Genomic DNA, 27,468 nt, shown 5'->3' on the forward strand with positions numbered 1-27,468 from the left:
AGGGGACGCACTCGTGTGGCTCTACTGGCGAAACGACATAAAAGGGGTGTGGTGGGCAGTTGTTCCCCCCAAATGCTCTTTTTAAAAAAGATTTTTTTTAAATGTTTATTTATGTTTGAGAGAGAGCAGGGGTAGGGGCAGAGAGAGATGTTTATTTAAAAACACTAAAAAAATGTCTGACGACAGAGAGCCCAATGTGGGGCTCAGACTCACGAGCCACGAGGTCATGGCCTGAGCTGAGGTCTGACGCTTAACCGACTGAGCTACCCAGGTGCCCCTTTTGTGGCTTTTAATATATAAAAAAAAATTTTTTTAATGTACGTTTATTTTTGAGAGAGAGACAGAGCATGAGTGGGGGAAGGGCAGAGAGAGAGAGGGAGACACAGAATCCGAAGCAGGCTCTGGGCTCTGAGCTGTCAGCACAGAGCCCAATGCGGGGCTTGAACTCACAAACCGTGAGATCGTAACCTGAGCCAAAGTCGGCGCTTAACCGATGGAACCACCCAGGTGCCCTTGTGGCTTTTAATACATAGGGCAGTGTCCCCGAGTTATTCTAACTTGGCATTTCTTTCTCCACCAGCCTGTGCCAGCATGTCTCATGTTTCTCTGGTCTGTGTTTCATATGACCTCTAAGATTGCCCTGGTAGTGTTGACTGGTGCTTTCTTGGACAGGGTTCAGACTCCGAGTTCTTCACCCTTTGTCTCATTTGCAGGTGCATTCTTGCCCCAGGCATTTGTTGGACCATTTTGTAATTTTTTAAAATGTTTTATTTATTTTTGAGAGAGAGACAGGGTACGAGCAGGAGCCGGGCAGAGAGAGAAGGAGACACAGAGTCTGAAGCAGGCTGCAGGCTCTGAGCTGTCAGCACACAGCCAGACGCGGGACTCGAACTTGTGAACTGTGAGATAATGCCTGAGCCGAAGTCAGATGCTTAGCCGACTGAGCCACTCGGGCGCCCCCCATTTTGTAACTTTTTAGTGGATTGAGGTTGAGATCTTCATCAATCTGATTACTTTCTTTTTCTCTAGGGGTTTTTTGATCACTCTGGAGCCAGCAGAGTTAATCTGTGGTATATTCCAGTCAACGTCTGAGCTAGTTTAGGCTCCTTGGGGTTCTGTCCACATTAAACTTTCCTAATTCTTGCTTGTCCCAGAGAGTTCATTTACTGTTTCATTTTATCAGGGTACCCGGGATAGAGCCCAGAACTCAAAACAGGATCCAAAGCAAAGGGCCTTGTGCTCACCCCAGCCTGGTACCCGTTCCCCTTCCTGGGGGGCCACCCGCATTTTCGGTCTCCTGTGCACTGCTTTGGAGATACTCTCTCTGTAACCACGCAAATGGGTATGTAAATCGTCTTACAAAAAGTGCGTTCCTCTAGTTTTTTCCTCCCCTTGAAACCAGAGAGGTTTCCATCTTGGATGCAGAGTGCATGGCTGGCTTGGGGTTGAATTCATTGGCCCCTCGTGGATGGACCTTTGGGTGGTTTCACGCAGCGCTCCAGGAACCCCCACGTGCCTGCCTCATTTTGGGCACACGCACGCGTGTCCGCAGGACACGCTCCCAGGTGGGGACTCGCCGGGGGCGGTCTCAGCCACCTCCTCCCTGTCACACTGGAGCTCTTCTTGCTGACTGTCCTCAAGCCCACCTCCAGTTCAGACCGCCTTCCTGGTCTCCACACCCAGAGTGTCCTCGGGGACCTCTGAGAGTCACTGCCACCTGTCTGCCCCCAGTCAGAGCTCCTCCAGGAATCCGTACGCCGGCGTGCGGTGCCGCCACCTACCTGACCTCACAGACCAGAGCGCTGCTGTGCCCTCCTCTGCTGTTCCTCCCTGCCTCACCCCTTCTCTGTCCCCGTGGCCCCAGCCCTGGCCGCCTCCTCCCTGGCCTCATGAGGGGATTTCTGACACCAGGGCTGTCCTCACTTCTCCCCTGCTCTTAGCCTCTCTGTGGCTCCCCAGCACCCTCGGGACAAAGTCCCAGGGCCTCTGCCTTCCTTTGAGGCCCAGTAGCTTTTGTTCTATTCCTCCTTTTCAGCCTCATTGATGAGCAACCCCCAGCCCTAACAGCTGAGTCCCTCAAATACCACCGGCCAGGCCGGAGGCACCCTCCACCCCCTCATAGCCTCAACCCCATTCTGTCCTCCCCCTCTCTCTCTGCCACCGAGGAGCCCACTCTCTCCCTCCTCTGGCCTCCTGTCCTCTGGTCTGAGATGGGAGAGCACCTGCCAGGTAAGTGCTCAATAGAGGGGTTGCCTCCCTCCTGGGTTTCCTGCCTCGCCCTCTGGATGCCCCTCTTTGCCCCCCAAGATGTTACCTGCTCCCTGGCGTGTAGGAAACCCCTTTCCCACTCCAGGGTTTCATATTGTCATTTAGATACACTTAGGACAGAGTTGTAGGACAGGCACTCTTGAAATCTGTAAGGCTGGGGCGCCTGGGTGGCTCAGTCTGTTAAGCATCTGACTTCGGCTCAGGTCACGATCTTGCTGGGTGTGGGTTCGAGCCCCACGTCGGGCCCTGTGCTGACAGCTCGGAGCCCGGAGCCTGCTTCGGATTCTGTGCCTCCCTCTCTCTCTGCCCCTCCCCCCGCTGGTGCTCTGTCTCTCTCAAAACTAAATAAAAACATTAAAAAGATAGAAATAAAATCTATAAGGCTAATAATGTAAGTATTTTAAAGACTCTCCTATGGCAAATTATGCCTTGTAGCAGGGACTTTGGGAAACAGTTCTGTAGCCTCCATTATTTAACCCAGTGGTGACTCCACAGTGAGCATCGCGGCCACTTACGGGGGGGCCTCTCAGCTGTCAGTCATTCTCCTTTGCCAGCACCTTCCATCTCAGCAGGACACAATGGTGTCCTTACAGGGGAAAACTCAACGTGGCCCAATTCCTAGAAACAGGCCGCCAAGCAACTTTCCTTTGTTTCTCCGGGAGGAGTCATGCTTGTATTTCTTTCCATGGCAACGCGGAAAGAACCCACCCGTGGAATGACTTGAAAACGTGAAGGGTGGAGGTTTCAGTTGAAAACCAAAGAGCTGGCTGGGTATGATGTTTACATATTGACCAGGAGTAAAAACTTTCACATTTTTACAGAATTTTGCAAATTTCCCGTCTCCCGTCCCCCCACCAACTGCTCTCCTCCCACCCACCCCTCCCCCCAAGCATTCCAGTCCCTGCAGGGTTTTTTTGTTTTTGTGTTTTTCGCGGCGGGTCACGGTGCCTAATCCAGCCGGGTTGCAGTTCGGTCCTTTATCAGTAGGCGGCGATAAAAGGTTTCGCGCCGCCAGAGAATACCTCCCAGGCCCATAGGATACTCCGCCGGATACTCTGGGGAGGTCAGGCCCACATGGCCCCTCTCCACGAAGAGAAGTGCCCTGCAGGGGGTGCTGTTGGCCCTTTGGGAAGGCCGGGGTCCCCACGAAGCCTCTGTCCTAGCAGGTGCTGATCTTCGGGAACACCGGTGCCTGTGTTCTCATCCGTGAAATGGGAGTCGGGTGAGGTCCTCCCACGCTCCATGTCGCCTGAGGAAGAGAAGACGGTGGGGGGTTGGGGAGGGGAACGGGGCAGAAAGGAGGCAGCCTCCTTCCCATGCTCACCAAGCCCACCAGGGATCAGCAGAGTGGGGAAGGAGCAGGGTGGCCCAGCCAGCCCCTGCCCTGCCACTTACATGCCACTTACAGGCAACTCACTCCCGGTCTCTGGTCAGCTCCTCGTTTCCTCCTTCCTGGGCCAGGGGCAGGCCGCCTTCCTCCGGGCAGTGTCCAGGGTCCAGGACAGACAGAAAAGAGAGAGAAAAAGGGTGTCACACGTGCCCTTGCACCTCGGGGGGCCGCAGGCTTCGCAGCCCTGCTTCGGGCTGTCCAGCCTCTTGCCACGAACGCGGCACAGACCCCCAGGTGGATGTCAGCTCAAGACTTCAGGCAGGGAGACGGGAGAGGAGCTCAGGGCAGGAGGAGCTCAGGGCCCCTGCCGGGGGCTGGGTGTGGAGGGGCCTCCGGGAGACAAGGTTCAGAGGAAAGGAGGCCAGTGCGAGGGGAGAAGTCTGGGAGGGGAGAGAGAGAAGCAGCAGATTCAGAGAGAGAGGAAAGAGGGAGAGAGATTGAAGGGGTGGGGAGAGAAGGGATGGAAGCCAGCAGGAGAGGGGAGCCAGGAGGAAAGAAGGGAAGAGAAAGCGCAGGGGGAAACACACGAAATGAGGCGGCGTACGAGGAAGGGAGACCGAGAAGACAGGCTGGGGGGAGGCCCTGAGAGAGAGGCGGAGAGGGGAGACGGTGGCGGGGAGAAGGACGTCTGGGGAAGGAGAAGGAGGGAGAGAGGTGAAGGGAGAGAGTCGGAAGTGGAAGGGAACGCACGGGAGAAGGCGGTCGGGGAGAGCAGGGGAGGGTGCGGAGCGGAGGAGCGAACCGGGAGCCGCGAGGCCAGACGGGGTAAGAAGGCAGAGACGCAGGGCGGGGAGAGCGGAAGGGGACGGGGAGGAACGGGGACAGCGACCGAGAAGGAGCGAGAGCTCGGCCAGGGCCGCGATGAGAAGGCCAAGACGGAGCAGGACAGGGAGGAGAGCAGGCAGAGGAAGGGGGGAGAGCGGACGGGAACTAGAGACAAGAACAAGGGGGACCCGAGTGTGGAGAGCGAGCGAGCGGGCGAGCAGGCGGGATAGAGCGGGGCGGGGGAGGAGAGAGGCCGAGAAAGGAGGGGTGTGAGCGAGGGGCGGGGAGCGCCAGGCGCGCGTGGAGCCCCGAGGGGGTGGGGAGGTGAGAGAGGAGGGAGTGGAAGAAAAAGGATGGGGAGGAGGGAGCACAAAGCCGCGCTGAGAAGAGTGAGGGGCGGCTGGGGAGCGAGAGGGGGAGGGGAAGGGATGGGGGGAGGGAGGGAGAGGGGGTCGGAAACACTGGCGGGGGAGGGGGCCCCCCCGCAGGGGCCGGGGCGCGCACGCGCACAGGTAGCCGCGCGCGGACGCAGAGGCACAGGCGCGCGCACACAGACAGGCGCGCGCGCGCGCACACAGACAGGCGCGCGCGCGCGCACGGGCCGGCCCTGACAGGCGCGTGCGCGCGCGCAGACTGGCAGGGGCAGGCACGCGCACGCCCAGAAGCCGGGGCCGGGGTCCGGTGGGGTGGGGTGGGGTGGGGGCCCGGCCCAGGCGAGGCGACCGGGGACCGAGGTCACACCCCGCTGCGGAGACGCCTCTCCCTCCTCGGCGCCCGGCCGCCACGCCGCGGGCGCTTCTGTCACGGAAGAAGTGTCACAGGAGACGAAGAAGTGACAGCCGGGAACACCGACAGCCCGGAGCCCACGGCGTGCGGAAGAAGCCGGGTGATGAAGGGGGCCGAAGGGACGACAGAGCCGGAGCCAGAGAAGAGGCAAGGGAGGCTGTGTCGCCTCCCGAGAGACGGGGCCCTTCCGGGTCGCCGGCAGTGTCCCCCGGCCCCGGGCGCGCGAGGAGCTGGAGACGGGCGGGCTGGCGGTCCCGGGACGTGACCTGACTGTCGCGAAATGGGACGCCCAAACCACGGGGCTGTCTGTTCGGGGGCAGGAGACGGGTGTCACCAGCTCGTGGGGGCGCCCGGCCAGGGGCCTCCCCGCCGTCGGAGGCGGCAGGGGGCCGGGGGCGCGGCCGGGGACCTGGGGGGAGGGGCAGATGTGGGGCCGAGAGACCGACGGACGGGACGGGATGAGGGAGACCCTCGGGGACGACACCAGGCGGAGAAATGGAGAAGGAAATGTTGGGGGGAGGGCGTGGAGGGGGTAGAGACGCAAGGGCGGGAGGACCCGGGCGGGGGAGGGGAGGGAGACGGAGCAGAAAGAGGAGTAAAAAGTCCTTAAAAAGAAGGCACAGTGAAAAGCCGAGCGGGAGTGTGGACAGAAAGGGGCGGGGGGGAATAGGAGACCCCCTGGAGGGACGGTGGGGGGACCGAAGCGGCGTGTGAGAGAGGGCCCGAGGCCGGGAGACGGGGAGGGGAGCAGGGACTGGCAGGTGGGAAGCAGGAGAGTGCTCCCCGAGCGCAACCCGAAGAACGGGAGGCTGGCGTGAGAGGCAGATACGAGGAAAAGAAGCTGGGAGCGGAGGAGACGGGAGGAGAGGAAGAGGAGAGGCGCGCAGAGAAGCGGAGGGCAGTGGGGGCGGACCCGCCACACGGGGCCCCCAGAGCGGCCCCTCCTGTCCTGGGCGCTGCTGTGTGCACGCCACCTCCGGCCCCGTCGCCACCGCCTGGAGGGCAAAGGGAGGGGGTGGACGAGGGGGCGGAGTGAAGCGCGGCGGGGAGGAGGGTCTGGGGTGGGCTTGAAGTGCTGAGGGAAGGCGAGAAGCTTCCGGAGAGGGTGAGAGCCGCGGGGCAGGGAGCCAGACGGGGTGGGGTTGGGTGGGGGAGAGTGAAGAAGGACAGGAGCTTCGGGTCAGAATTGGGGGAGGGGTGTGTGTGTGACATAAAGAGTAACTCTGAGGAGCACGATGAGGGGAATAAAGAAAAGCTGCGTGGGGGTGTGGGGGGAGGCCCAGCTGGGGACTGAAAGGAGAGGGGGAGGGAGAGGAGGAGGGGGAGGAAGGGGACAGGGAGGAGGAGGGGGAAGGAGGAGGAGAGGAAGAGGGGGAGAGGGAGGAGGGGAAGGGGATAGGGAGGAGGGGGAGGAGGAGGGGGAAGGAGACAGGGAGGAGGAGGGGGAAAGAGGAGGAAGAGGGGGAGAGGGAGGAGGGGAAAGGGGGAGAGGGAGGAGGGAGAGGAGGAGGAGGAGGAAGGGGACAGGGAGGAGGAGGGGGGAGGAGGAGGAAGAGGGGGAGAGGGAGGAGGGGAAGGGGATAGGGAGGAGGGGGGAGGAGGAGGAAGAGGGGGAGAGGGAGGAGGAGGAAGAGGGGGAGAGGGAGGAGGAGGAAGAGGGGGAGAGGGAGGAGGGGAAGGAGACAGGGAGGAGGAGGGGGAAGAGGAGGAAGAGGGGGAGAGGGAGGAGGGGAAAGGGGGAGAGGGAGGAGGGAGAGGAGGAGAGGGAGGAGGGGGGAGGAGGAAGAGGGGGAGAGGGAGGAGGAGGAAGAGGGGGAGAGGGAGGAGGGGGAAGGAGACAGGGAGGAGGAGGGGGAAAGAGGAGGAAGAGGGGGAGAGGGAGGAGGGGAAAGGGGGAGAGGGAGGAGGGAGAGGAGGAGAGGGAGGAGGGGGGAGGAGGAGGAAGAGGGGGAGAGGGAGGAGGAGGAAGAGGGGGAGAGGGAGGAGGGGGAAGGAGACAGGGAGGAGGAGGGGGAAAGAGGAGGAAGAGGAGGAGAGGGAGGAGGGGGAAGGAGAGGGGGAGGAGGAGGAGAAGCCAGACACCATCAAGACGGTGTGAGCAGAAGCAACTAGAAGGTAGTGTGGGGAGGAGAGCGGGTCAGAGATGGTGCAGAGACCAAGTGGGTGGGGACAGGGGAACAGGTGAGAAAAAAGATGAAGAAGGAGACTTACTGAGACAGGGAATCAGAGGCAGAGACTGTGTCTCTGAGAGAGAGAACGCCTGAGATGGTCTGAGAGACGGAGTGAGAGAGACGGAGTCAGAGAGAGCGTCAGAAAACGTCTGCGAGTCAGACAGAGAGAGAGGGTCGGAGAGAGACTGAGAGAGACAAGGCCTGAGAATCTAAGAGACAGTCTGAGAGAGAGGGAGAGAGAGAGAGAGAATCAGACAGACAAGAGTTTGAGGGAGATAGTCTGAGAGAGTCTAAAAGAGAGACTGAGAGAGACACAGAGGGAGAGAGAGAGGAGAGAGTCTGAGAGAGAGGCAGAGAGATAGCCTGAGAGACAGCGACGGAGTCTGAGAATCTGAATGAGAGAGAGACAGTGTGGGAGACCCAGAGAGACAGAGACGGTCTGAGAGACACCGAGTCATGGAGAGTCGGAAAGAGAGAGACTCTGCGAGAGACAAGGTCTGAGAGAGTCCGAGAGAGAGTCTGAGGGACTGAGTCCGAGAGTCAGACAGAGACAGAGTCAGAAAGGGTCGAAGACGGAGGGAGGGAGACAAAGTCAGAGAGTCTAAGAGCCTGAGAGAGACACAGTCTGAAAGAGAGAGAGAGACAGAGAGAGCGAGTTGCAGTCGGAGAGTCGGGGACGGTGAAAGAGAGAGAAAGAGAGGGACTGAGAGACAGACCGGCTCAGAGAGAGATTCAAGGAGAGACAGAGATTCTGAGAGACGCAGAGAGAGTCAGCGAGACCGGGTCAGAGAGAGATTCAAGGAGAACCTGACACAGTCGGAGAGAGAGAGAATGCGAGAGAGACCGAGTCTGAGAGCGAAAGTCACAGAGAGACTCTGAGAGAGGCGAGAGAGTGAGAGAGGGGGTGAGGGAGCCGCGTGGCGGCCGGTCAGGGGTCAGACCGAGGCGGACTGGAGGGCGGGGGTGGGGCGGACACTGGAGCGAGCAGGGGGGAGGGGGAGGGAGGAAGGCCCCCTTCCCCTTCCGATATTTTTCCATCGGTGTGGCCGTCGGCTGGGGGGGGGAGGGGGAGGTAGTAAGGCGCCTCCTGCCGCGGGCACCCGCTGCCTCCCTGGTTCCCTTCTAGCACTTTCTCTCTTACTGTCTCTCTCAGCCTCCATTCAGTCCCCTTGTCGCTCCCCGACTCCAGAGAGTGGCCGTCACCCACATCCGCTCTTTAATGAAGGAAGCAAACTGGAGCCCGGATTGGCTGTCACCGTGGCTGCGAGGGGCCCCGACGGCCTGCGCTTCTGCAGTGGTGGTGACAGACCCCCCCCCCCCCGGAGGACCCCGAGATCCCTTCTGCCTGGAAATGCCGAGCTCCCGCTACTGAGAAGGAAGAACAAGAGAAAGGAAGCCAGCGGAGGGGAAGGGCGGGAAGGGGCAGGGCGGGACAGAAGGTGGAAGGAGCCGGGTCAGTGTGTGTGAGTGACCCAGCACACAGCTGGTGCCCCATCAGTGCCCCTTCCCTGTCCCGTCGCCGGCCGCACTGAGAGCAGGAAGGAGGCGAAGAGGCAGCAGAGGGGAAGGGGGAGGGGAAGGGGGAAGGAGGCGGTGAGCAGGGGAGGCTGTGCTTGTAAAGAGCCTGGCACACGGTAGGTGCTCGAAATGCCCATTCCCGTCTCCAGGAGAGAGGAAACAGGTCAGAAAGCAGGGGAAGAGACCACCATAGCAGAAAAACGGGGGGAAAGACAGCCCAAGGAGAGAGAGAGTCATTGGTGGCAATTGCTGGGCATACAGTAGGTGCTTATTAAGCGATAGTTCTTTTCCCAGGAGAAAGAAGACAGGGAAGCGTAGGCTCCAGCAGAGGATAAACAGGAGAAGTTGTGAGGGAAGGAGACGGTGTATGTAGAACAGCGGGCACACAGTAGGCACTTAATAACTGCCATTCCCCTCCTTGGTAATGAGCACAGAAGCAGCCAGGAGGAGGGAAGGAAGCAGAGAGGAAGAGAGAAGGAAGAACAGAGGCAGTGAAGCAAGCCATGGCAGTGTATGATGCGTAGGAGCGGCACACAGCAGGCGCTTAATTCATGCCTGTCTCCTTCCCCGGGAGAGAGCAGACAGAGCAGAGAGGAGGGGGACGAGCTAGAGCAGAGAAGGAGCCCAGGAGAAGTGAGTGTGTAGGTTAGGCTGTGGGTACCCAAGAGGCACTCAGTAAATGCACCTTGTCTTCCTAGGGGCAGAGAGAGAACACGAGGAAAAGGAAGACGCAGGCACGGGCGAAGGGAAAGGAAGGTTGGCTGAGGTCGAGGGCAGAGGAGGCCGTGAGGGTGGCGGACCGGAAGGAAGGAAGGGACCCCAAGAACTGGCAGAGGAGAGGAGGCACAGGCGGAGGTAGTGCAGGCAAATCATGGGGCACACAGGAGGTGCTCAGTAAATGCTCCTTCTCTTTCCCAAAAGAGGGCCCAGGGAAGGGAGAAGCCTGGCCGAGCGAGAGGGACAGGGAAAAAGAGGCAAGAGGAGATGAGATGGAATGTTAATTGCCTGGCATACAGTTGGTGCTCCCTAGTTGCTTGTCGTCTTCCCCAAGGAAGAGCTGATGGAGCAGAAAGAAGGAGAAGTCAGAAATGAAGGAACAGGGAGAATGGAGGGGGGAGGAGAGTGTACGGAGATTGTCTGGCATACAATAGGCGCTCAGTAAGTGCCCGTTCCTTCTCTGGCAGAGAGCAGAAAGCAGCAGAAAGCACAGGTCAGTGAAATAGCAGGGTGAGAGGACAGCGGAGGAAGCACAGGCGGTTGTTTGGCATGCCATAGGTGCTCGGTAAATGTGTGTTCTTTGCCTTGGAAGAGAGCAGAGAGCCCAGAAGGATGCGGAGGGGACAGAGGAGAGACAGGGGGGAAGGGGGTGAAGAAGGTGTGGGGGAAGGGAGGGAAGGTGTGTAAACTACCCAGCACACAGTCAGTGCTCAATATGTGTCCATTCCCTCCCCCGGGAGGGAGGGAGCCGAAGGTCAGAAAGGAGAGAGGGAAGAACGGAATCAGGGGAGGAGCAAAGTGTAGTTGAGAGAGGAGACAGTTTGTAGATTTCCCAGCACACAGTAGGTGCCCCACAAATGCGCATTTTCAGACGGATCGGGAGGAAGTGCAGGGAATGGGGCGGGCGGGCGGAAGGGACAGCAGAGCCAAGAGTATCAGGTGAGAGGCGGTGTGTGTGGAACTTGCCTGACAAACACTAGGGATTTAAAAATGCCCGTTTCCTCCAGGAATGGGAGCCGGACGCTGGACGCTCCGGGAGAACAGGCGGAGGGGTCCAGGGGAAGGGGACAGGAGGGTGCCGGGGAGGCCAGGAGGCGTCTCACGTCCTTACCGCTCGTGCCCTGGAAACGCCTGTCCCCTTCCCTGGCAAAGCAGAAAGCAGGCTGGGAGGCCAGAGGGAGGAGGATGGGGGAGAAGGGGGAGTCTGAGGGTGGAGGCCCCTCCCCTGGGACCCAGCCCGCCCTGCAGCTGCCGGACTGGAGCGGGGTCGGGGACAAGGGCGCATTGTCCCGGGCCTGACAGGGCCTGGGGGTGGGCTGCTCAGCTGTGTCAGGGGGGCGGGGCGCTGCCCGGTCTCCGTTTCCGGGTCTCTGAGTCCCTCTGTGTCTCCGCGTCTCCCCACCTCACTGTGTGTGTCTCTGGGCGTCTCTGCCGTCCCACAGTCTGTCCCACCTCTGAGTCCCTGGCCCCCCGTTTTGGTCTCTGTTTCACTGACCCCGGGTGTCCCTCTGCATCGTCTTTCTCTCTCTCTCCCCAGCCTCTCGGTCGGTCTCTCAGCCTCAGTTTCTTGCTGTCTCTGGGAGGGAGGCCCGCCGGGATCGGGTCGGAGGAGTGAGGAAGGAAAGGAGGAGGCCAGGGGAGCGAGAGGGTGAGGACAGAACGGCTTTATTGAGCAGAAACCGCAGCAGAGGGCCTGGCGGCCTCCGACGGGAGCTGGAGGGGGGAGGGGGCAGGAGACGGAGGGGAGAGGTGGAGAGAGACAGAGAACGAGAGACGGAGGCCCAGAGACGTGGGGGAGGGACGGAGAGACGGGCCAAGGGGAGACGTCGGTGGGAGGGAGAGTCAGATGGAGAGAGGCGGGGAGGGAGAGGAAAAGACGAGGAAGAGAGAGACACAGCAGCGAAGATGAGGGAGAAGAGCGACAGGGACGAGGGGCCAAGGTCTAGAAAGGGGAGGGGGAGCCACGGAGAGTGAGAAGGACAGAGCTGGGAGGGAACCGAAGACGGAGGGAGAAGGAAGGAAGGAGCGGGGCAGGGGGAAGAGGAGGAGAGAGACGGACGACAGACGGAGGGGAGCGGGGAGAGAGGGAGGGAGACGGGGACAGAGAGAGAGAGAGAGAGAGAGGGCCCAGCCGCTGGGCAGACCGCGGGGAAGTCGAGGAAGGCGCGTGGTCCCTCACCTGGCGTCAGCGGCGGCCGTCCCCCAGGCCCATCTGGGCAATTTAAGGGGCGCCCTGGGGGCGGGACCACTCCCCGCCACCGCCTTATCTGGTCAGCCCCGGGCTCCCAGAGCTAAATCGGGCCTCAGCTGTCAGCACCGGGGGGCGCGCGGGACAGCTGTCACCCCACCCTGCACCTGCCGCGTGACTGCGGCCCCCCTTCCCGGAACGAGGCGGGGCGGAGAGGCCCCCGCGGGTCTGCGTGGTGCGCCCCCAACGGGCGGCCTAGGACTCCGGGGAGCCCCTCACCACCGGGAGCTCTGGGACCCGCCTGGCCGGGCGCCCCGGGGCAAGGGACAGCCTGAGCCAGGCCTTGTTCCCGGGAGAAGTGGCGGCCTCGAAGGTGAGGGCTAGTGAGGGTGCAGGGCGCATGCTGCGTGGTGAGGGGCAGACAGGAAGCACTGAATCGGTGCGCAGGCCCGGGAGGGGGGCTGAGAGCAGGAGGGGAGGGGAGGGGGGGAGGGGAGGGAGGGCCCGACCCCCGCCCCTCCCCAGGTCCCAGCCGGTGCTGCGGCTCCTCACTCGGACCATATTAGGCCACAGCGGAGAAGGCACCTGGGGAGGTCACTCAGGCCCAAGAATAGAAACACTCAGGGAGTCCCGCCAGGCTGTCTGGGACCGGCACGGGACAGGCGACAGGCACAGAGGGCAGGAGGGGGCCCGAGATGGCGCAGGGAGATGAAGGCTGATAGAGACACAGAAACATCCGAAAAGAGAGACCAAGAGAGGGACACCGAGGGAGGGAGGGAGGAGTGGAGACCCGGGTGTGGGACAGCGAGCAAGCTGAAGAGGCACAGAGGGGGCAGGGTGGTGTGGGCGCCGCCCCCGAAGGTGGGGTGACCCAGGACCCCAGCCGTTTCTCTCTCATGTGCTGCTTGACTTTTCGCTTTACAAGTTGCCCTTTGACCTCCGGGAGTCTTGGGAACCAGAGGCGCCAAGCCCAAGTCCCACATGTCAGGCTGGCTGTATGAGGGCGTCCCGCTGTGTCTGCACCCCACCTTCTTTCGGGTGTCAGGGCTTAGCTTGTGTCCTTGGAAGAACTTGCTGTCCGTCCGGGTGGACCCAGCCTGAGGCCTGGTCAGGGACACACACCCTGCGTCTCCCTGCCCATGGCCTCCCCTAAAAGAGGACCCCACCTTTGCCCAGGCCCCGCTCTACCTGCTTCCCTCCCTGGGCTCACACACACTCACGCCTCCCGGGACAGACCCCCGAAGCCATCTTCTGAGCCCCTGACCCGGGTCTCCCTCCCCCGATGTCACCTGGTCTGTCACATCCCTTATATCCCACTGAGCTCAGCCTGTCCCCCAGACCTCAAACCTCTCCTCGTCTGTTGGGGGTGGCCCTCCACTGTCCCAGGGTCCCAGGGGTCTGGCCCTCATTCCTCCCTTTTGCCTCCAGAGTCGCCGGACTGTGTCCCTCTTCCCTTCCCCAGGGTCTGGACTCAGGCTTCTGTCCTCTCCCATCTGGACCCTCAGCCTTCTCCCAGGCCTCCTGGCCGCCAGGCTGTCCCCACACCATCCCCAAGGGGGCTTTCTGAGCCCAGGACTGACCTGTGCCCCCCCAGCTCCCCCCCCCCCCCCAACTGTCCTGGACCGAGTGCAGCCCTCAGCGACCCCTTGTGGCTTGGCGGGGACCCACCCTCATCACCTGTCAGTAACAACTGCCCTCCTCGGATTCCAGGTTTCATTGAGAGTTCTTTCAGGTTCTGGAATGGCCCCCTTCCTTCCCACTGGCCCTCTGGAGAGCCCTCTTGGCCTTTTGGAGCCAGCAACCCCAGGTTCCCTCATCTTCCCCTGGCCCCTGAAGGTCCCCCTTAAAACACTCCCCCCCCCCCCCCCCCCCCCGCCAACTGGGTCGGCGGGGGGCGGGGTGCTTCCTGTCCTCTTATGTCTTCCTCCCAGCCTGAGAGCAAGCGCCCGGCTTCAGCAGCACAAGCCAGACCCAGAAGTAGGGCCAGGGAGCCGTGTGAATGGCTGACAGGACAAGGACAAGGAAGCAGCAGGGGCAGCGAGGGATGGGGGGATGGGGGACGGCAGGCCCCGGGGAAAGACCCAGAACAGGAGGGGGGTCCTGCTCAGCTGAGAATGTGGAGAGAAGACACCTAACTGGTGCCTGTCCTCCTGCTCAAATCCACGAGGGACCGACCGTCTTCCCCCTCTGTCACCTCCCTGCCCAGCGTCGCTCCAGCAAAGGTCACACCAGCCTCCTCAGGGCCTTTGCACTGGCTGTTCCTTCAGCCTGGAATGACTTTCGCCCGCACCTCCCTGCAGCTCCCTCCTTCTCGGAGAGGCCCTCGGTGCCAGAAGAATCCTAACCAGTGTACTGGTTCCTGCGGCTGCTCGAACAAAGCCAGTGCCTTAAACAACACACATTTACTCTTTACGCTTGTGGCCGGAAGTCTGGTGAGCCTCCCTGGGCTGGAGTCCTGGGCAGGGCTGTTCCCCCCGGGGCCCGGGAAGAATCCGTTTCCTTGCCGGTTCCGGCCCCTAGAGGTGGCTCCGCTTCCCAGCCGTGGCCCCTTCTGGTCTTCGAGGCTGCCGGCCGCGTGGCATCTCTGACCTGCTGCCTTCTTTCTGAATTTCCTGCCTCCTCCTCCACCTGTAAGGACCCTCACAATTGCCTCGGGCACCAGGGTAACTTCCCTGCGTTCAGGTCAGTGGATTAGCGACCTTTGCAGCCCTTTGTCACCTACCGGAGCATATTGGCAATTCCGGGGGTCATCTTTTGGAGCAATTGATGGGGGAGGATTGAGAATCAAGAAACTTGTTTTCTCCTCAGCACTTATCCCATCGATCATTCTAGAAATGTTTATTTGTTTTGAGAGAGAGTGAGCAAGCTGGGGAGGGGCAGGGAGAGGGAAGGGAGAGAATCCCAAGCAGGCTCCACGCTGAGTGTGGCAGCTGACGCAGGGCTCGATCCCATGACCATGAGATCAGGGCCTGGGCCGAAAATCAAGAGTCGGAGGCTCAACTGACTGAGCCACCCAGGCGCCCCACTGAACATTCTACGTTGTTCCCGGTCTCTCCCACCAGCTCACAAGGATGGGTCTTTGTGCTGTTTTCTGCTGTGCTACAGACGAGGAAACTGAGGCCCAGGGAGGTGGGCAACTCCTACGAGCTGGCGAAGCCGGGAAGTGGTGGCGAGTCGGCGCCTGGGCTCCGGGCTCTCGGCAGCGCCCGCCTGGCTAACGGCCTCTCTGGTAAACGGGAGTAACCGGAGGCGAGGGGCCCCCCAGGCGGATGCGGGCCAGGCCGGGAGCAAATCAGCAGATTTATTGAGGCAGCGGCGGCATTGGGGAGCAGGGGGTGCGGAAAAGGGGCTGGGCCTCCGCGGGGTCCTTCCCTGGCGTTCAGGAGCCAGACGTGGATGCACGGGGACCGCACGGACGGTGGCCTGGTCCTCTCCTCCGCGGGGTCAGTCTGTCCGCAGCCAGCAGCCCTTTTCCTCCACCTCCTTGGTCACCACCAGCAGCACCTCGCACAGGCCCTGAGCCAGTGCCCCCGCCAGGAAGGCCCTGGGCAGAGAAGCGAGGAGACTGAGGCCCGGGGGCCCGCGCGCTGCCTCCTGGGGTGGGGGAGTCGGTCGCCGAGCCCCAGCCCTGGTCGCCTTCCCCTCACCTGACGCCGTCCTCGTCCCCCAGGGCCTCAGGCGCCCGCAGCTTGGAGTCCAGGTTGTAGTAGACGCCGTCCACCTGGCGGAGGGCCACCCAGTGCCGCCGGCGGAGCGGCAGGGACAGCAGCCCCAGAGACATGGGTGAGGGCAGGTTCAGGATCAGTCCCAGCACTTGGGGCAGGGCCAGCTGGGACAGGGGCCTGTGCGGGAGGGGTGGGGACGCCACCGTCTGGGTCCAGTGCTCAGCGAGCACCTGCCGGCCCAACGTGACTGAGCTCACGGGACCCAGGCTGGCGCGGCAGCAGTGGCCCCCCCGAGCCTGCCCAAGGACTCTCCTCGGCGCCCCCTTCGTCTCCTCCCACTCGCCCACCACCCAGGCACCCAAACTCCCAGCCGTCTGACAACCACCCCCGCACCCAGCTGCCCGTGCACTGTCCACCCGAACATCATCCACCTAATGACGCAACCGACCGGCCAGCCACCAACTCGGCTTACTCACCATCCTCCCGAGTCCGCATCCACTCGGAACCCGTCCATCCGTCCATCCATCCAATTAACTACTCAACCACCTGTTTGCTATCCTTTATTCGCTCAGCCACTCCTCTGCCCATCCACACCCCCCTCCCCCACCAACCACCTACTCAACACGTCCAACTGCCCTTTTACCACCCACTCGGTCACCGGATGACCATCTCCCAACCCGTCGGCCTGCCCTCCATCCAGCACCCACCCGTGCCGACCTTCCCCCCGTCTGCCCCTTCTTTCTTCCCTCCTGCCCACTGGTTCCCCTCCTGCTGTCCCACCGCACCCATGCGCCAGGCTCAGCACACATGATGAAGCGCTTGGGGTCCCACCTCCTTCGGTCCCACCACACGGTGGCCAGGCCCAGCCCCTGCAGGGCGGCCATGATCACGTTGACGTCATAGTTGCCGGTGCCCAGGAGGCTGCGATGGGGATTCAGCCGGGAGTCTGGGGCCAACCTGGGCAGAGGGAGGGTCAGAGCCTGAGACGGGGCCCCCGCAAAGGTCTCATCCTCCCCACAACGCGAGAGAGTCCCGGGGCCCTTGAGTCACCCAGCCTTTGGACTCTTCCCTTTCCGCAGCCGCGTGGCTCATCAGCCCCAAGCCTGACTCCTCCTGTCCCCGACTCTCTCTGCCCCGTCCCGTAACCACATTTCCCCCCCCCGCTCAGGTCTCGTCCTCCTCCACCTGGACCCTCATCCAGCCTCCAGCCTCCCCTCCGATCCCAGGGGCTCTTTCCACACCTGACACTGACCCCACCGCTCCCCTGTTCCCTGCCCTCCCTGGTGCCTTGTCACCCCAGGATAAAGTCCTAGTCCCTCAGCTGGCCTCCTAGCCTCAGTCCCGCCCCACCCCCTCCCGGCCACCTGTCCCCAACCACATCTCCTGTGCTCCCCTCTCAGTCTTTCCTCCTGCTGTCCCCCAGCTCAGGGGGCCCACCCCGCCACCACTTGGCTCTCTGGGTCCTGCCTTCTCCAAACAGTGGCACCTTTGTTCTTTCTCTGGGCCCTTGGTGGGCAGGGCAGGGGGAGGGGCCGGAGAGGAAAAGTCTGTGTATTATTTTCCTGTGCATCTGTTTCCCTGGCCTCCCTCAGGGCAGGGCTCACACTGGACTCATCTCTGGGTCTCCAGCATGGCCTTGGTGTGAAAGAGTTGATGGACCCCTGTCGTGAATGACAGAGATGAATAAATTCTGCGATATTCAGTTTGAGGGGCTGGGACTCTGCCTGCGGATACTGGGGGTCCACGGGAGGGCTGTAAGAGTGGGGAAGACAGGGTCATCTCTGGGTGTAGCATCGTGTGCGTTACTGGCAGGAGGGAGGATCTGGGAGATGATGGGTTTGAGCCAGGGTGGGGGCTGCGGGGACAGAGAGGAGACAAGGCAGAGCAATACTAAAGAAGCGATGTTTGACATCTTGCATGGTGAGGAGGAACGTTCCGGGCTGCTGAGAGAAGGAAGCTGTGCCAGAAAGAAGGCATAGCCCGGAGGCATCGTAGTAGGGCTCCTTCGGGGACCCGGGAGGCATCTGGTTTGGGGGGGTACAGTGAGATGGGACACTGCAGAGGAAGGTGGGGCCCAGAGCATGCAGGGCCTTGGCTATTAGGCTGCATGACTTGGGACTTCTCCCAGGGCTGCTGGGGAGCCACATGAGGGCTGTGAGGGAGGGCAGGGTCAGCACTGGGGCCGTGGGTGGCGCGGACTGGCAGAGAAAAACCAGCAGCTAAGAGGCTGGAGGGGATGAGGGTCCAGGTAAGGGAAGGGGAGGCCTGGGCTGGGGCTGGGGCCGGGGCCATGGCCAAGGACGGGTGTGAGAGGCAACCTCTCCATCTCTCAGTCCCGGGGTTCCCCAGGTGGGTGCTGGGGCAGCAGAAAGCCCCGGGGCTCTGTCCCAGCTGTGCCCCGAGACCCGGGTGGGTCGCTCTGCCCGTCAGCCCTGTGTCTCCAGGGGTCAGGGCGGGTGATGGTCACCTCTTGCAGATCTCGTCGGCAGCCTCCTGGCTAAAGAGCTGCTGCTGCAGAACGTTGTTGAGGGCGTGGACGGCACACAGCTCCAGGCGTTGCCGCTCGTGATAAACGGAGGGCCGGCTTGGCTGTGCTCCTGGGGCCTGGGACATACCGTCCTCGGCTCCTGCTTGGGGGTGGGGGTGGGGGTGGGAGAAGGTACTCAGGGGCTTGGGATCTGGAGGCCCAACCTGCCAGCGGGCCCTGGGGGGCACTGCCACTGAGCTGGGGTCTTAGGGCAGCCTGAGGGGACACGAGGCCCCTGACCCTGCTCCCCAGGTGCTCTCCTGACAACAGGGTACCTCCATCCCCCATTACTAGGAAAAAGGCTGTCCTACTCCCCTAGCAACAGAGGACCGCCCCCCCCCCATCCCTAAGAGAAAGGGTCCCTCCGGTGGTCACCTAGCAACCTCCCTCCCCTGTCCCTAGGTAACAGGCGCCCTCTCTGGTTACGTAGCAACCGAGGACCCCCGCCCCACTAGGTAACAAGTCTCTTCTCTGGTTACTTAGCAATGGAGAAATCCTCCTCCCCTGTTTCTAGGTAACAGGGTCTCTTCCAGTCGCCTAGCAACAGAAGACTCCCCTCCCCTATCAAACAACGGGGTTCTCTTCTCCCATCACTCGGCAACAGGGCCCCCTCCCCGGACACCAAGGAACAGAGCCCTTTCCCCGACCCGTACCCCAACCACGGCGCTCGCCCGTTGCCTGGCAACGCCCCTCACCCCGCCTGCCTCTCTGCTCCCCGAAACCAGGGGCTCCCGCATCCCCCTGGGCGGCGGCTGTGGGTTCCGAGTGCGGCGCGGGCAGCACGACGCTGACTGGGCGGCCGCGACACACACAGCTCCCGGCGGCCCCCGCGTGCCCCGACTACAGCTTCCGGCGGCCCCCGCGAAGGCCCTTTGCCCCTCACGCAACTTCCGGGCAGCTTGGCCCGGAAGTCCACTGCCGCCCCGAGAACGCGGAGCTGCAATGCCATTCCCGCGGTGAATCCCGGAAATATGCGGTGCAGAGGCCCGCCCCTTCGCGCACGGCCGCGCCCCCTGGTGCTCAGAGGATTCTGGGAAATGTAGTGGGTAGGCTCTCGCGATAGCTTCCGGGAGTGTAGCTCCCGCGAGTGCTCCTCCCCTGTGATGGCGCCAATGCTAGTGTGAGATCGCCGCGTGACGTCACAGGACGGCAGCAAGGGACCGGAGACATCAGGGCTTGTAGGGAGAAGAGTCTCCAATATTTACTGAGCCAGGAGGAAGGGCCGGGGTAACCGAGGCCAGGGCAGCAGCGGGCTGGTAGTGGGGGGCCGTAAATGAGACGAAGATGTCCACTAGGGAAGGAGGCGGCGTCTCAGCAGAGATGGATCCCCGGCCTGGAGGGGAGCTGGCAGCAGCCTGCGGGGGAGATATAGGGTCTAAAAGGCTGGGGCAGAGAGATGAGGAGGGGCAGACACCTGGGGGCAGGGACAGACCAGGGTGGGGGTGGAGGAAGATCTAGAGAGAGGGACTGAGACCGAAAGGGGGACAGAGACCTGGGGGATGAACAGAGACACGCTGCGAGAGAGGTGGTAGGGTCCCAGCGAGAGGGGGACACAAACTCAGAGAAAGGAGGCTTGGACAGAGATAGATACATAAGGATTCAAAGTCGTGGACTAGAAGGTGGAGACACAGAAATAAAGATCAGTCAGCAGAGACCGAATCAGATATGCAGAACCAGGCAGAGGCGGAGACCCAAGCTCCGCAGAGCACGGGGGGGGGGGGGGGGGCGGGGGGGGCAGGGCTTGGGGAGGGGGCCGCACCCAGGAGGCTGCGCCAGAACGCGGTAACGGTGGCAGAGCCCGTGACCGCGCCTGGCTCTGCGGGGTTCTCCCTGTGGGTGTGCACGGCGAAGCTTCGTCCTGTGGGGCCCGGGGGGCCAGTCAGCTCCACGTCCACCACGTGCATGTCTGCGAGGCTGGGGCAGGCAGGGCGGTCAGTGTGGCTGGCCCGGCCCCAGCCCGAACCCCAACCCCCACACCTTAGCTCACCCGAGGTCAGCCACAAGCACTCCAACCACGCGGTCAAAGCCCAGGCTGGGGGCAGCCAGGGCAGCGGCCGCCATGGTATTGGAGTTGCGGGGAGCGAAGGGGCAGAGCCCGCGGACGGGACCTTCATAGAGCACCGTGCGATGCTCAGTGCTGCGCACTGCAGCCAGCGGTCCCTCAAGCCGGAAACCATCGGGGTGCGTGGCCATGGTGACACGAAGACTCTGGAAGTGACAGCCAGGGTGAGGGGATCGGGGGTCTCTGGAGGTCCCCCTCTGGATCGCCGGGGAGCCCAGCGGGCCCTCACCTGGAGGCCCCCAGCTGCGTCCAATCTGGTGATGTCCTCAGTGCCCCACAGGGCCCCCCGGGCCACAAACACAGCATGGTCCCAGCGGTGCGAGGCCTCCAGGAGCCGCTGCTCTGTGGCCTGATCAGCCAGGGCTGAGGGGGAGCCCACCTGGGGCGGATGGAGGGGAGGGGGTCTGAGGTCAGGGGATGGATGCCACTTCGGGGTGACGTGGGGCCAAGGCAGACTGGGCAGGGCTCACCAGGAGATTGGCGTGATGCAGGATTTGTGCCCCAGATTCCTGGATTATTTGGGGATGGGCCACTTCCACTACAAGGTCGGGGTGCCTGGGAGAAGGGAGAGATGGGGGAGGGTCTTGGAGAGGTGTCGGACCTCTCCTCCTCAGATTCCCTCAGAGTCTCTGGAGGCCTGTCCCTCTTCACCCTGGCCTGAGAGGGGAAGCAGAATGGACAGGCTTGTCCCACTTCTGGTTTGGCCCAGAGAGAGTGAGAGACTGGCCTGCGATCACAGCACCTAAGGGAGGCCAGGACAGGAGCTCCAGGGAGCCCCACTCATGGTGAGATCACTGACCTCTCCCCGAGGGCAGCGAGGTTTTGGAGCTGCAGGGAAGGAGGCACGCTCCCTGCCATTCGTCCCGGGTCGCGATTCCAGACAAAAACAAGTTCGAGGCCCAGTTCTGGTCCCTGAGTCAGCAGGTGAGAAACAAGGGACTGTCCTGGGGAGAGGGAGGGAGACCAGAGAGAGGGGACTGGGACCCAGAGGGAGGGGGACAGAGAGAGGGGACAGAGACCCAGAGGGAGGGGGACAAGGACAAGGACAGGAGGGAGGGAGAGAGAGACCCAGGGAGCGAATGCCAGAGATGAGGGAGGGGGTACATGGACGCAGGGGCCAGGCGGGGGGCACACAAAAACTTGGGTGGAGGACAGAGAAGCCGGAAGGCGGGACAGGCGGAGTGGACACCGAAAGAGGGGAGGGGGCCCTGTGGGGTCGGGGGAGTGGAAGATACTTAGACAGACACAGGCAGAGCCGGGGCACAAAGACACGGACGAAGGTGTGTTTGTGGAGGGCACGGGGCTTTGGGGGCTTCAGAAAGAGGCCCGGGAAGGGGCCCAGAGGGTCAGTGACTCACCAAGGCGGCCGTAGCCCACCACCCCGACTCTCCTCGGCACCCTGTCAGAAGCCATGACCCTGAATCTGAGCTCTGGCAGCTGCTCACCGCCCCCGTCCCCTCCAGGCCTGGGCAGTGGCTGATCTTTGAACATTGGACCCTTGATCCTCTCCAGAACCTTCCCCTCTCCCCACAGTGACCCGGCGGTGGCGGAGAGGGTGCAGGTTCGCCAGGTGGGGGTGGGTGAGAATCCCGGGGCAGTGGGCGCGAGGACTTGGGGTTCCGGGGCCCCGGAGGGCCCTCACCTTGCCCAGCCCCTTCCTTCCTGCATTCTACCTCCTCCCTTTCTGCTGATGTGGAAAATTTCCTCTGCAGTCCCCAGCCCCCCTTTCTGCCCGGCCAGGTTGTCATGGAAACCGCATCCTGCCTGGGGTGGGGGCAGAGAGGGTTGGGAGTGAGGGAGAGGAGACGGTGTTGGGGACTCTGGGCTCTCTGTCCCTTGCTCCCGAGTTTCCGGCCCTGTCCTTGGCCCTGCCGTGCCCCCGCCCAGCCCCATGCCTCGCGCCCGTGTTTCTTGTCTACCTCCCTCCGTGTTTTCCTCCCTTGGTTCTCTGTCCCTGACTCTCTCTTTCCCTCCTGTCGCTGTCTCAGGGCCTCTCCCTGGACCTCCAGCCCCGCCCCATCTTCTCTGGGCTGGTGGCCATTCCGTCCCCGGCTGGGCCAGGCCCACATCTCCTGCCCGCCCCAAGTTCCCAGGGAGGCCGGGCCTGGTCTCCGCGCCCCATCTCCCCACAGGCAGCAGGAGCTGGAGCCCGGCTCCTCCCAGCTTCCACCACCAGCCCTGCCCCAGTCTGCTCGGCCCTCAGTTCACCTTGACTTCTCACCTTTCACGCACCCTTCTTCCAGCCACGATGCCATCAGCCCCCACCCCCCCATCTTGTATTCTCACTCCCACACCCCGTCCTCCCCTCCCCCGACTCCCAGTGACCAAGGAGAAGCCCGTGAGGCCTGGGGAGACCCCCAGGTCCCCCCAAGTGAGGCCCGGCCACCGCACCCTGCAGGTGCCTGGCACTGGAGATGGCGGAGGCCGCGGCAGCGCGGCTCCCCGCCCCCAGCCGCCACCTGGTACTCGCCGCAGTGTTGCCATGGCAACCAGGATAGCACCGACCGAGGACGGGAGAGAGAGCATGAAAGGAGCGACGGGGGAGCCGGGCTCAGAGTCCCGGGTCGACAGGCAGGGGCAGACAGACGCAGACAGACAGGGCCGGAGACCCCAGAGGCAGGCGGCTGTCAGGTCCCTAAGGGAGGAATTTGCTTTTGGAGCCCCAGGTGGGGGAGAGAGGGGACGCCGTGGACCCTCTGCTTCCAGTGGCCTGGGCCCGGCTAGACAGCACTAAACGGCATCTGCCCACTGTCCCGGTGGACCCGGCTGGCACCCACCTGCTGGCTCCTGTCCCTCCCAGGGCTCTGGGTGAGCCCCCGCCCTTCTGAGTTACAGCGCGGCCCCCTCCCACTCCCGGGCCGACCCGTCCCCCCCTCCTGCCTCGGCGGCGTAAGCAGGACAGAGGTGCGGCTTCGGCCCGCAGGCCCAGCTACAGCGGGAGCACATCACTCCTTCCCCGCCTTCAGCCTGACTCGCTTTCTCCCCCCAGTGCCTTGTGGGTCGGCAGAGGGGACCGACGCTCTGGGTTTGGCTCTGTGGCGGGTCCAGTCGCGTCCTCTAAAAAGGATCTGTTGAAGTCCTGACCCCCAGGACCTGTGCACGTGACCTTATTTGGAAACAGGGTCTCTGCGGATGATGCCGCGAAAACGAGGTCGTGCTGGGCTCTGATCCTGTAGGACCAGTGTCCCTATAAAACGGGAAATCCGGACAGAGACGGAGTGTGCGCGGAAGGAAGGCCATGTGGAGACGTGGGGGACGTGGGGTGCCGCGGAGCTGGAAGAGGCAAGAAGGATCTTCCCCTAGAGGCCCCGGGGGGGGGGGGGAAGCACGGCCCTGCCCACGACCTCGATCCTGGGCTCCTGGATCAGAACGAGGAGCCTCCCAGCCTGTGGAACCAGGGAGCATGAGGTGGGGGGGCGGGGGGAGGCTCACGTGAGCCGTGGGGAGGTTAAACACAAGGGCCAGGTGTGCCGGGTGACTGAGCCCCTCTCTGGGGCTCTCGGGAGGGGGGGGGAGGGGGCCTAAGACCACCCAGAGGTGCTGACCCTGCCGACCCTCCGGGAGGGGCCCCTGACACCTGACGTTTCCGTCCTCTCATTGCACCGCCCCCTCCCCCCCGCATTCACTCTGTTTTCTGTCCTCTATGCTTTCATGACCAAAAAAAAAAAATTTTTTTTTTTTTACTTTTTCCGTGTTTTTTTTTTAAAGTAATTACAGAGCAGGTAGTCATTGACGCAAACCTCCCTTCAGTATCAAAAGAGTCTGTGGGGCAGGTGAGGGCGGGGGGCGGGGGGGCGAAGGTGGGGGGCAGGGCAGGGTGTCCGGAGGCTCTGACCGCGCGCGCGTCGTCCGTCTCTTCAGTTTCGGGGGCGGAGGGGCGGGAGGAGGGGGACAGGCGTCAAACTGCAAAAAATGAACCGTAAAAGGAGGGTTGTCGGGGATGAGGGGAAAGGACGCCCCCCCTCCCGGGAAGCTCCTCTCTCCCCTGGAAGGCGGAGGGCGGGGAGGGGTCGCTAGAGAGAGCGAGGCGGAAAAGCGGAGGGTTCCAGCCACTTCTCCCGAATCCTGCATCCCCTCCCTTCGCCGGGGCTGGGAGGGGGTGGCGGTGAGGCCAGAATCGCGCAGGCGGCTCGGTTCCCGGCGCCCCACCCTGTCCTCGCCGGGGGGGCCGCCCTGGGGTCCGCACGCGGGCGGGGCTTCGAGCCCTCCTTCCTCGACCTTCCCTGCGCGGTCCGAGAGCGGTGGCGGCGGCGGCGGCGGCGGGGCCGCGGGGAGCGTCCCAGTCCGGCCCGGGGCCCGGGGCCCCCGCCCGGCGGCTTCAGATCTGCGTCTCTTGCACATTCTCCTTGGAGCCGCTCTTGAAGAGTAGAGGTTCGTGGATGGAGTTGAGCCCCGGGGGGCCCTTGCCCCCGCAGCCCCCGCCGCTGGGGTTGCCGCTGTAGTGCGCCTTGAAGGCGGCCGCCACGTAGTGGTGGTGGTTCAGGTGGTCGCGCTCCAGGGCGGGCAGGGCCAGGTGGCTGTCCCCGCCGACGCCCCCGCCCCCGGCCACGGCGGCGGCGGCGGCCACGGACACGGCCGAGGCCGCGGGCAGCTCGTCCTCCACGTTGATGATCTCCACGGTGCGCGTGGGCCCGTGGTGCTTGTGGAGCTGGTGCTGCTTCCGCAGCTTGTAGAAGGCCACGAGCATCACGGCGGCCATGAACGTGATGGCCACGAAGCAGCCGATGATGATCTTGGTGGTCTTCATGACGTCGTCCAGGTCCTTGAGGGCGTTCTCCGTCACGTCCGTGATGGGCACGGTGAACGCCTTCTCCGTGGGCCGTGAGGAGCGCGGGGCGGGCGCCGTGGTGGACGACGAAGCCGGGCCGGCGGCGTCCCCGGGCCGGCCCCCGCCCCAGACGCCGTCCGTCGTGGGCCCCGGCGGCTCCTTCTCCGTCCCCCGCGGCTGCAGGGTCTCCTCTCCGGGCTGCGTCTCCAGGGTCTCCACGGTCACGGTGGTGAAGTAGGTGTAGCCGCCCCCGCCCCCTCCGCCTCCGCCGCCGCCGCCTCCCGGGCCGCCCCCGCCGCCGCCGCCGCCGGCACCGCCGGCCGCCACGGGGTCGACGGCCGAGACATTGAGCGTGGCCGAGGCCGTGGTGTTGCCGGCCGAGTTCGTCACCATGCACGTGTACTGGCCCGTGTCCTGCACGGTGACGTTGGTGAAGTTGAGCGTGCCGTCGTGCAGGACGGAGATGCGCACGCGGTACGAGCCGTGCGTCATGAGGGTGCCGTTGGGCGTCAGCCAGTTGACGGACGTCATGGAGGTGCCCGTGCGACACTTGAGCTCGGCGGCCATGCCCTCGGTGACGTTGAGGTCCGTGGGCGGCTCCACGATGACGGGCGCGTAGCAGGTGAAGTGCGACTGGTCCAGCTCGCCGATGTAGCGGCCCTTGAGGCCGGCGGGCGCGTGGCAGCGGGCGCAGCACGTCGTGTTGCTGGGCACCGTCTCCTTGAGCCACCAGCTCAGCCACAGCACGTCGCAGTTGCAGTGCCACGGGTTATGGTTGAGGTGGACGCGCTCCAGGCGGTGCAGGGGCGTGAAGAGGTCGTGGGGCAGCGACATCAGGTTATTGTGGGACAGGTTGAGCTCCTCCAGCGACTTGAGGTCGTCGAAGGCGTTGCGCTCGATGGTGGCCACCTGGGCGTGCATGAGCCACAGCTTGCGCAGGCTGGTGAGGCCCTGGAAGGAGCCCGGGCGGATCAGGTCCAGCCGGTTGCCGGACAGCTCGAGCTCCTCCAGGCGCACCAGGGCCGTCAGGTTGGGGATGTCCTTGAGATTGCACATGCCCAGGTTGAGGTAGCGCAGGTTGACCAGGCCCTCGAAGGCCGCCTCCGAGATGTACTCCAGCCGCTTGAGCTCGCCCAGGTCGAGGCGCCGCAGGGAGGGCACGCGGTTGAAGGCGTACGAGGGGATGCTCTCGATGGGGTTGTTGCGCAGCCAGAGCTCCCGCAGCTTGGACAGGTACTCGAAGGCCTGCGTGGGCACCGTCGTGAGCCGGTTGTCGAACAGCTCCAGCGTGTTGAGGCTGGGCAGCCCGTTGAAGGCGCCCACCTCGATCTTGCGCACCAGGTTCTTGCTCAGCTGCAGGATCTCCAGGTGCCGCAGGTGCTTGAACGTGTCGGTCCGGATCACCTGCGGTGGGGGAGGGGAGACACGGATCAGCCACGCCAATGCTGGTCATCGGAAAATCACCGAGAATGCGAGAATGAGGGCGGGCGAGGGCGCAGAGCGGGCCCCGCCCCTTGCTGGTGGGAGTGTCAGACGGGAAGACCACCCTCGGGAAACGACTGGATTGTTCTGGTTAAGGCTAAACAACACCCCCCCCCCCCAACACACCACCCGGCCCTTCCACTCCCGAGTCTTCCCCCCCCCGAGGAGAGCAGCTGCCCATCCAAGGTTCTGTGATGGGCGCTCACGGCATCTGCGTTCGTGACCGCCTGACCGGAAACGACCCCGATGTCTGTCAGCCCTGGAGAGGCACACGCTGTGTGTCCGTCCGTCTCTACGGTGGAACACGATTATTCACACACACCACGAATCTCGTGGGCCGGCATCGCGTTGAGCAAAAGAAGCCAGGCCCAAGAAGGCGCGTGTGGTAGGGTCCCATCCGTTCCACGTCGTTCGTGTGCTAAGAGGCCCTCTCTGAGTGTGTGTGGGGGGGGGGGGGCAGGCCAGGCGGGAAAGGGGCGTGAGAGAACTTTCTGGGGATGATGGAAATGTTCCCAATCGGGGTGGTGGCTATGTGGATGAATAAGAGGGTCAGACCTCCCCACACTGTTCAGATAAAACGGGGGCATTTCATTATATGTAAATTACACTCCAGTATGTAAATTACACCTCAATAAAAAAAGGATTAAAAATACTTACACCAACAGTTAACATGCACTGAGCCCTTCTTTGGCACGGGACACCGTTCTAAATGCTTTATGGGCAACAACTCATTTAATCCGACAAACTGTCCTACGAGGTGGGTACTTACTCAGTATCTGCAACTGTGAAATCCATCAAGCTGTGAAAACCAGGAGATTGTTCATAACTTTGGCACCAAATGCCACTGGGTGGTAGGGCCTGATCAGAACTTGGGGGAGGCTATTTAAAGCTTTTATTGATCCCACTCATGTGACTATTCAAACACTTCACTCTAGAAATATTCCCACACTTGAGGAGGTTTAGAAGAGCCAGGAGGTGCTGCGCATTAGTACCTCACCTTTCTTTTTTTTTTTAAAGATTTTTTTAATGGTTATTTATGTTTGGGGGGGGCGGGAGGGGCAGAGAGAGAGGGAGAGACAGAATCCTAAACAGGCTCCACACTGTCAGTGCAGAGCCCGATGCGGGGCTCAAACCCACGAACTGTGAGATCACAACCTGAGC

General features: G+C 62.8%; 3 protein-coding genes and 1 long non-coding RNA gene across 12 annotated transcripts in view; 1 reads left to right on the forward strand and 3 right to left on the reverse strand.

Annotated features, from left to right (window-relative positions):
• The first annotated feature begins 11,607 nt into the window (after window positions 1-11,607).
• LOC128313288 (uncharacterized) lies at window positions 11,608-17,176 on the forward strand. Its single transcript, XR_008293786.1, has 2 exons — window positions 11,608-12,186; window positions 14,026-17,176. It is a non-coding gene; the product is annotated as an uncharacterized LOC128313288 (long non-coding RNA).
• On the reverse strand, window positions 15,091-19,020 carry JOSD2 (Josephin domain containing 2). Of its 5 annotated transcripts, none has more exons than XM_027037203.2 (6): window positions 18,691-19,020; window positions 17,936-18,095; window positions 17,073-17,129; window positions 16,300-16,425; window positions 15,451-15,645; window positions 15,091-15,347 (listed from the first exon to the last, which is right to left on the reverse strand). In XM_027037203.2, exons 2-6 carry the CDS (start codon window positions 18,079-18,081, stop codon window positions 15,248-15,250), a joined length of 624 nt encoding a protein of 207 aa, XP_026893004.1. In that variant the 5' UTR covers window positions 18,082-18,095; window positions 18,691-19,020; the 3' UTR covers window positions 15,091-15,247. The 5 variants fall into 5 exon arrangements, with proteins under 5 accessions (XP_026893004.1, XP_026893007.1, XP_026893005.1 ...); XM_027037206.2 differs by having other exon boundaries at window positions 17,936-18,098; XM_027037204.2 differs by having other exon boundaries at window positions 18,649-19,020.
• A 149-nt stretch (window positions 19,021-19,169) lies between these two features.
• On the reverse strand, window positions 19,170-22,322 carry ASPDH (aspartate dehydrogenase domain containing). Of its 2 annotated transcripts, XM_053210975.1 has the most exons (8): window positions 22,279-22,322; window positions 21,416-21,821; window positions 20,857-20,969; window positions 20,528-20,612; window positions 20,287-20,436; window positions 19,983-20,203; window positions 19,755-19,909; window positions 19,170-19,350 (listed from the first exon to the last, which is right to left on the reverse strand). In XM_053210975.1, exons 2-8 carry the CDS (start codon window positions 21,803-21,805, stop codon window positions 19,307-19,309), a joined length of 1,158 nt encoding a protein of 385 aa, XP_053066950.1. In that variant the 5' UTR covers window positions 21,806-21,821; window positions 22,279-22,322; the 3' UTR covers window positions 19,170-19,306. The 2 variants fall into 2 exon arrangements, with proteins under 2 accessions (XP_053066950.1, XP_026892933.2); XM_027037132.2 differs by lacking the exon at window positions 22,279-22,322 and having other exon boundaries at window positions 20,857-21,001; window positions 21,416-21,545.
• A 1,433-nt stretch (window positions 22,323-23,755) lies between these two features.
• LRRC4B (leucine rich repeat containing 4B) overlaps window positions 23,756-27,468 on the reverse strand; it is a 60,909-nt gene continuing 57,196 nt past the window's right edge. For all 4 annotated transcript variants that reach the window (XM_027037071.2, XM_027037069.2, XM_053210931.1 and 1 more), the window contains one exon: window positions 23,756-26,229. In XM_027037071.2, the coding sequence (XP_026892872.1) occupies window positions 24,376-26,229 (1,854 nt within the window). In that variant the 3' untranslated portion in view covers window positions 23,756-24,375. The remainder of the gene's footprint in view (window positions 26,230-27,468) is intronic.

Source organism: Acinonyx jubatus, chromosome E2 (genome assembly GCF_027475565.1).
Source record: "Acinonyx jubatus isolate Ajub_Pintada_27869175 chromosome E2, VMU_Ajub_asm_v1.0, whole genome shotgun sequence".
In the NCBI taxonomy this organism is placed as follows: Eukaryota; Metazoa; Chordata; class Mammalia; order Carnivora; family Felidae; genus Acinonyx; species Acinonyx jubatus.

Coding starts and splice junctions, on each gene's coding strand:
- JOSD2 (XM_027037203.2), bottom strand. CDS start 18,081: ATGTCCCAGGCCCCAGGAGCACAGCCAAGCCGGCCCTCCGTTTATCAC. Junction 17,130..17,935: donor GCCGACGAGATCTGCAAGAG/GTGACCATCACC, acceptor CATTCACGACAG/GGGTCCATCAACTCTTTCAC. Junction 16,426..17,072: donor GACCCAGAGATGAGTCCAGT/GTGAGCCCTGCC, acceptor CCCTCTGCCCAG/GTTGGCCCCAGACTCCCGGC.
- ASPDH (XM_053210975.1), bottom strand. CDS start 21,805: ATGACAACCTGGCCGGGCAGAAAGGGGGGCTGGGGACTGCAGAGGAAA. Junction 20,613..20,856: donor CTCGCTGCCCTCGGGGAGAG/GTCAGTGATCTC, acceptor CCCTTCTCCCAG/GCACCCCGACCTTGTAGTGG. Junction 19,351..19,754: donor GTTCTGGCGCAGCCTCCTGG/GTGCGGCCCCCT, acceptor TCTCCCCCGCAG/GCTGCTGCCAGCTCCCCTCC.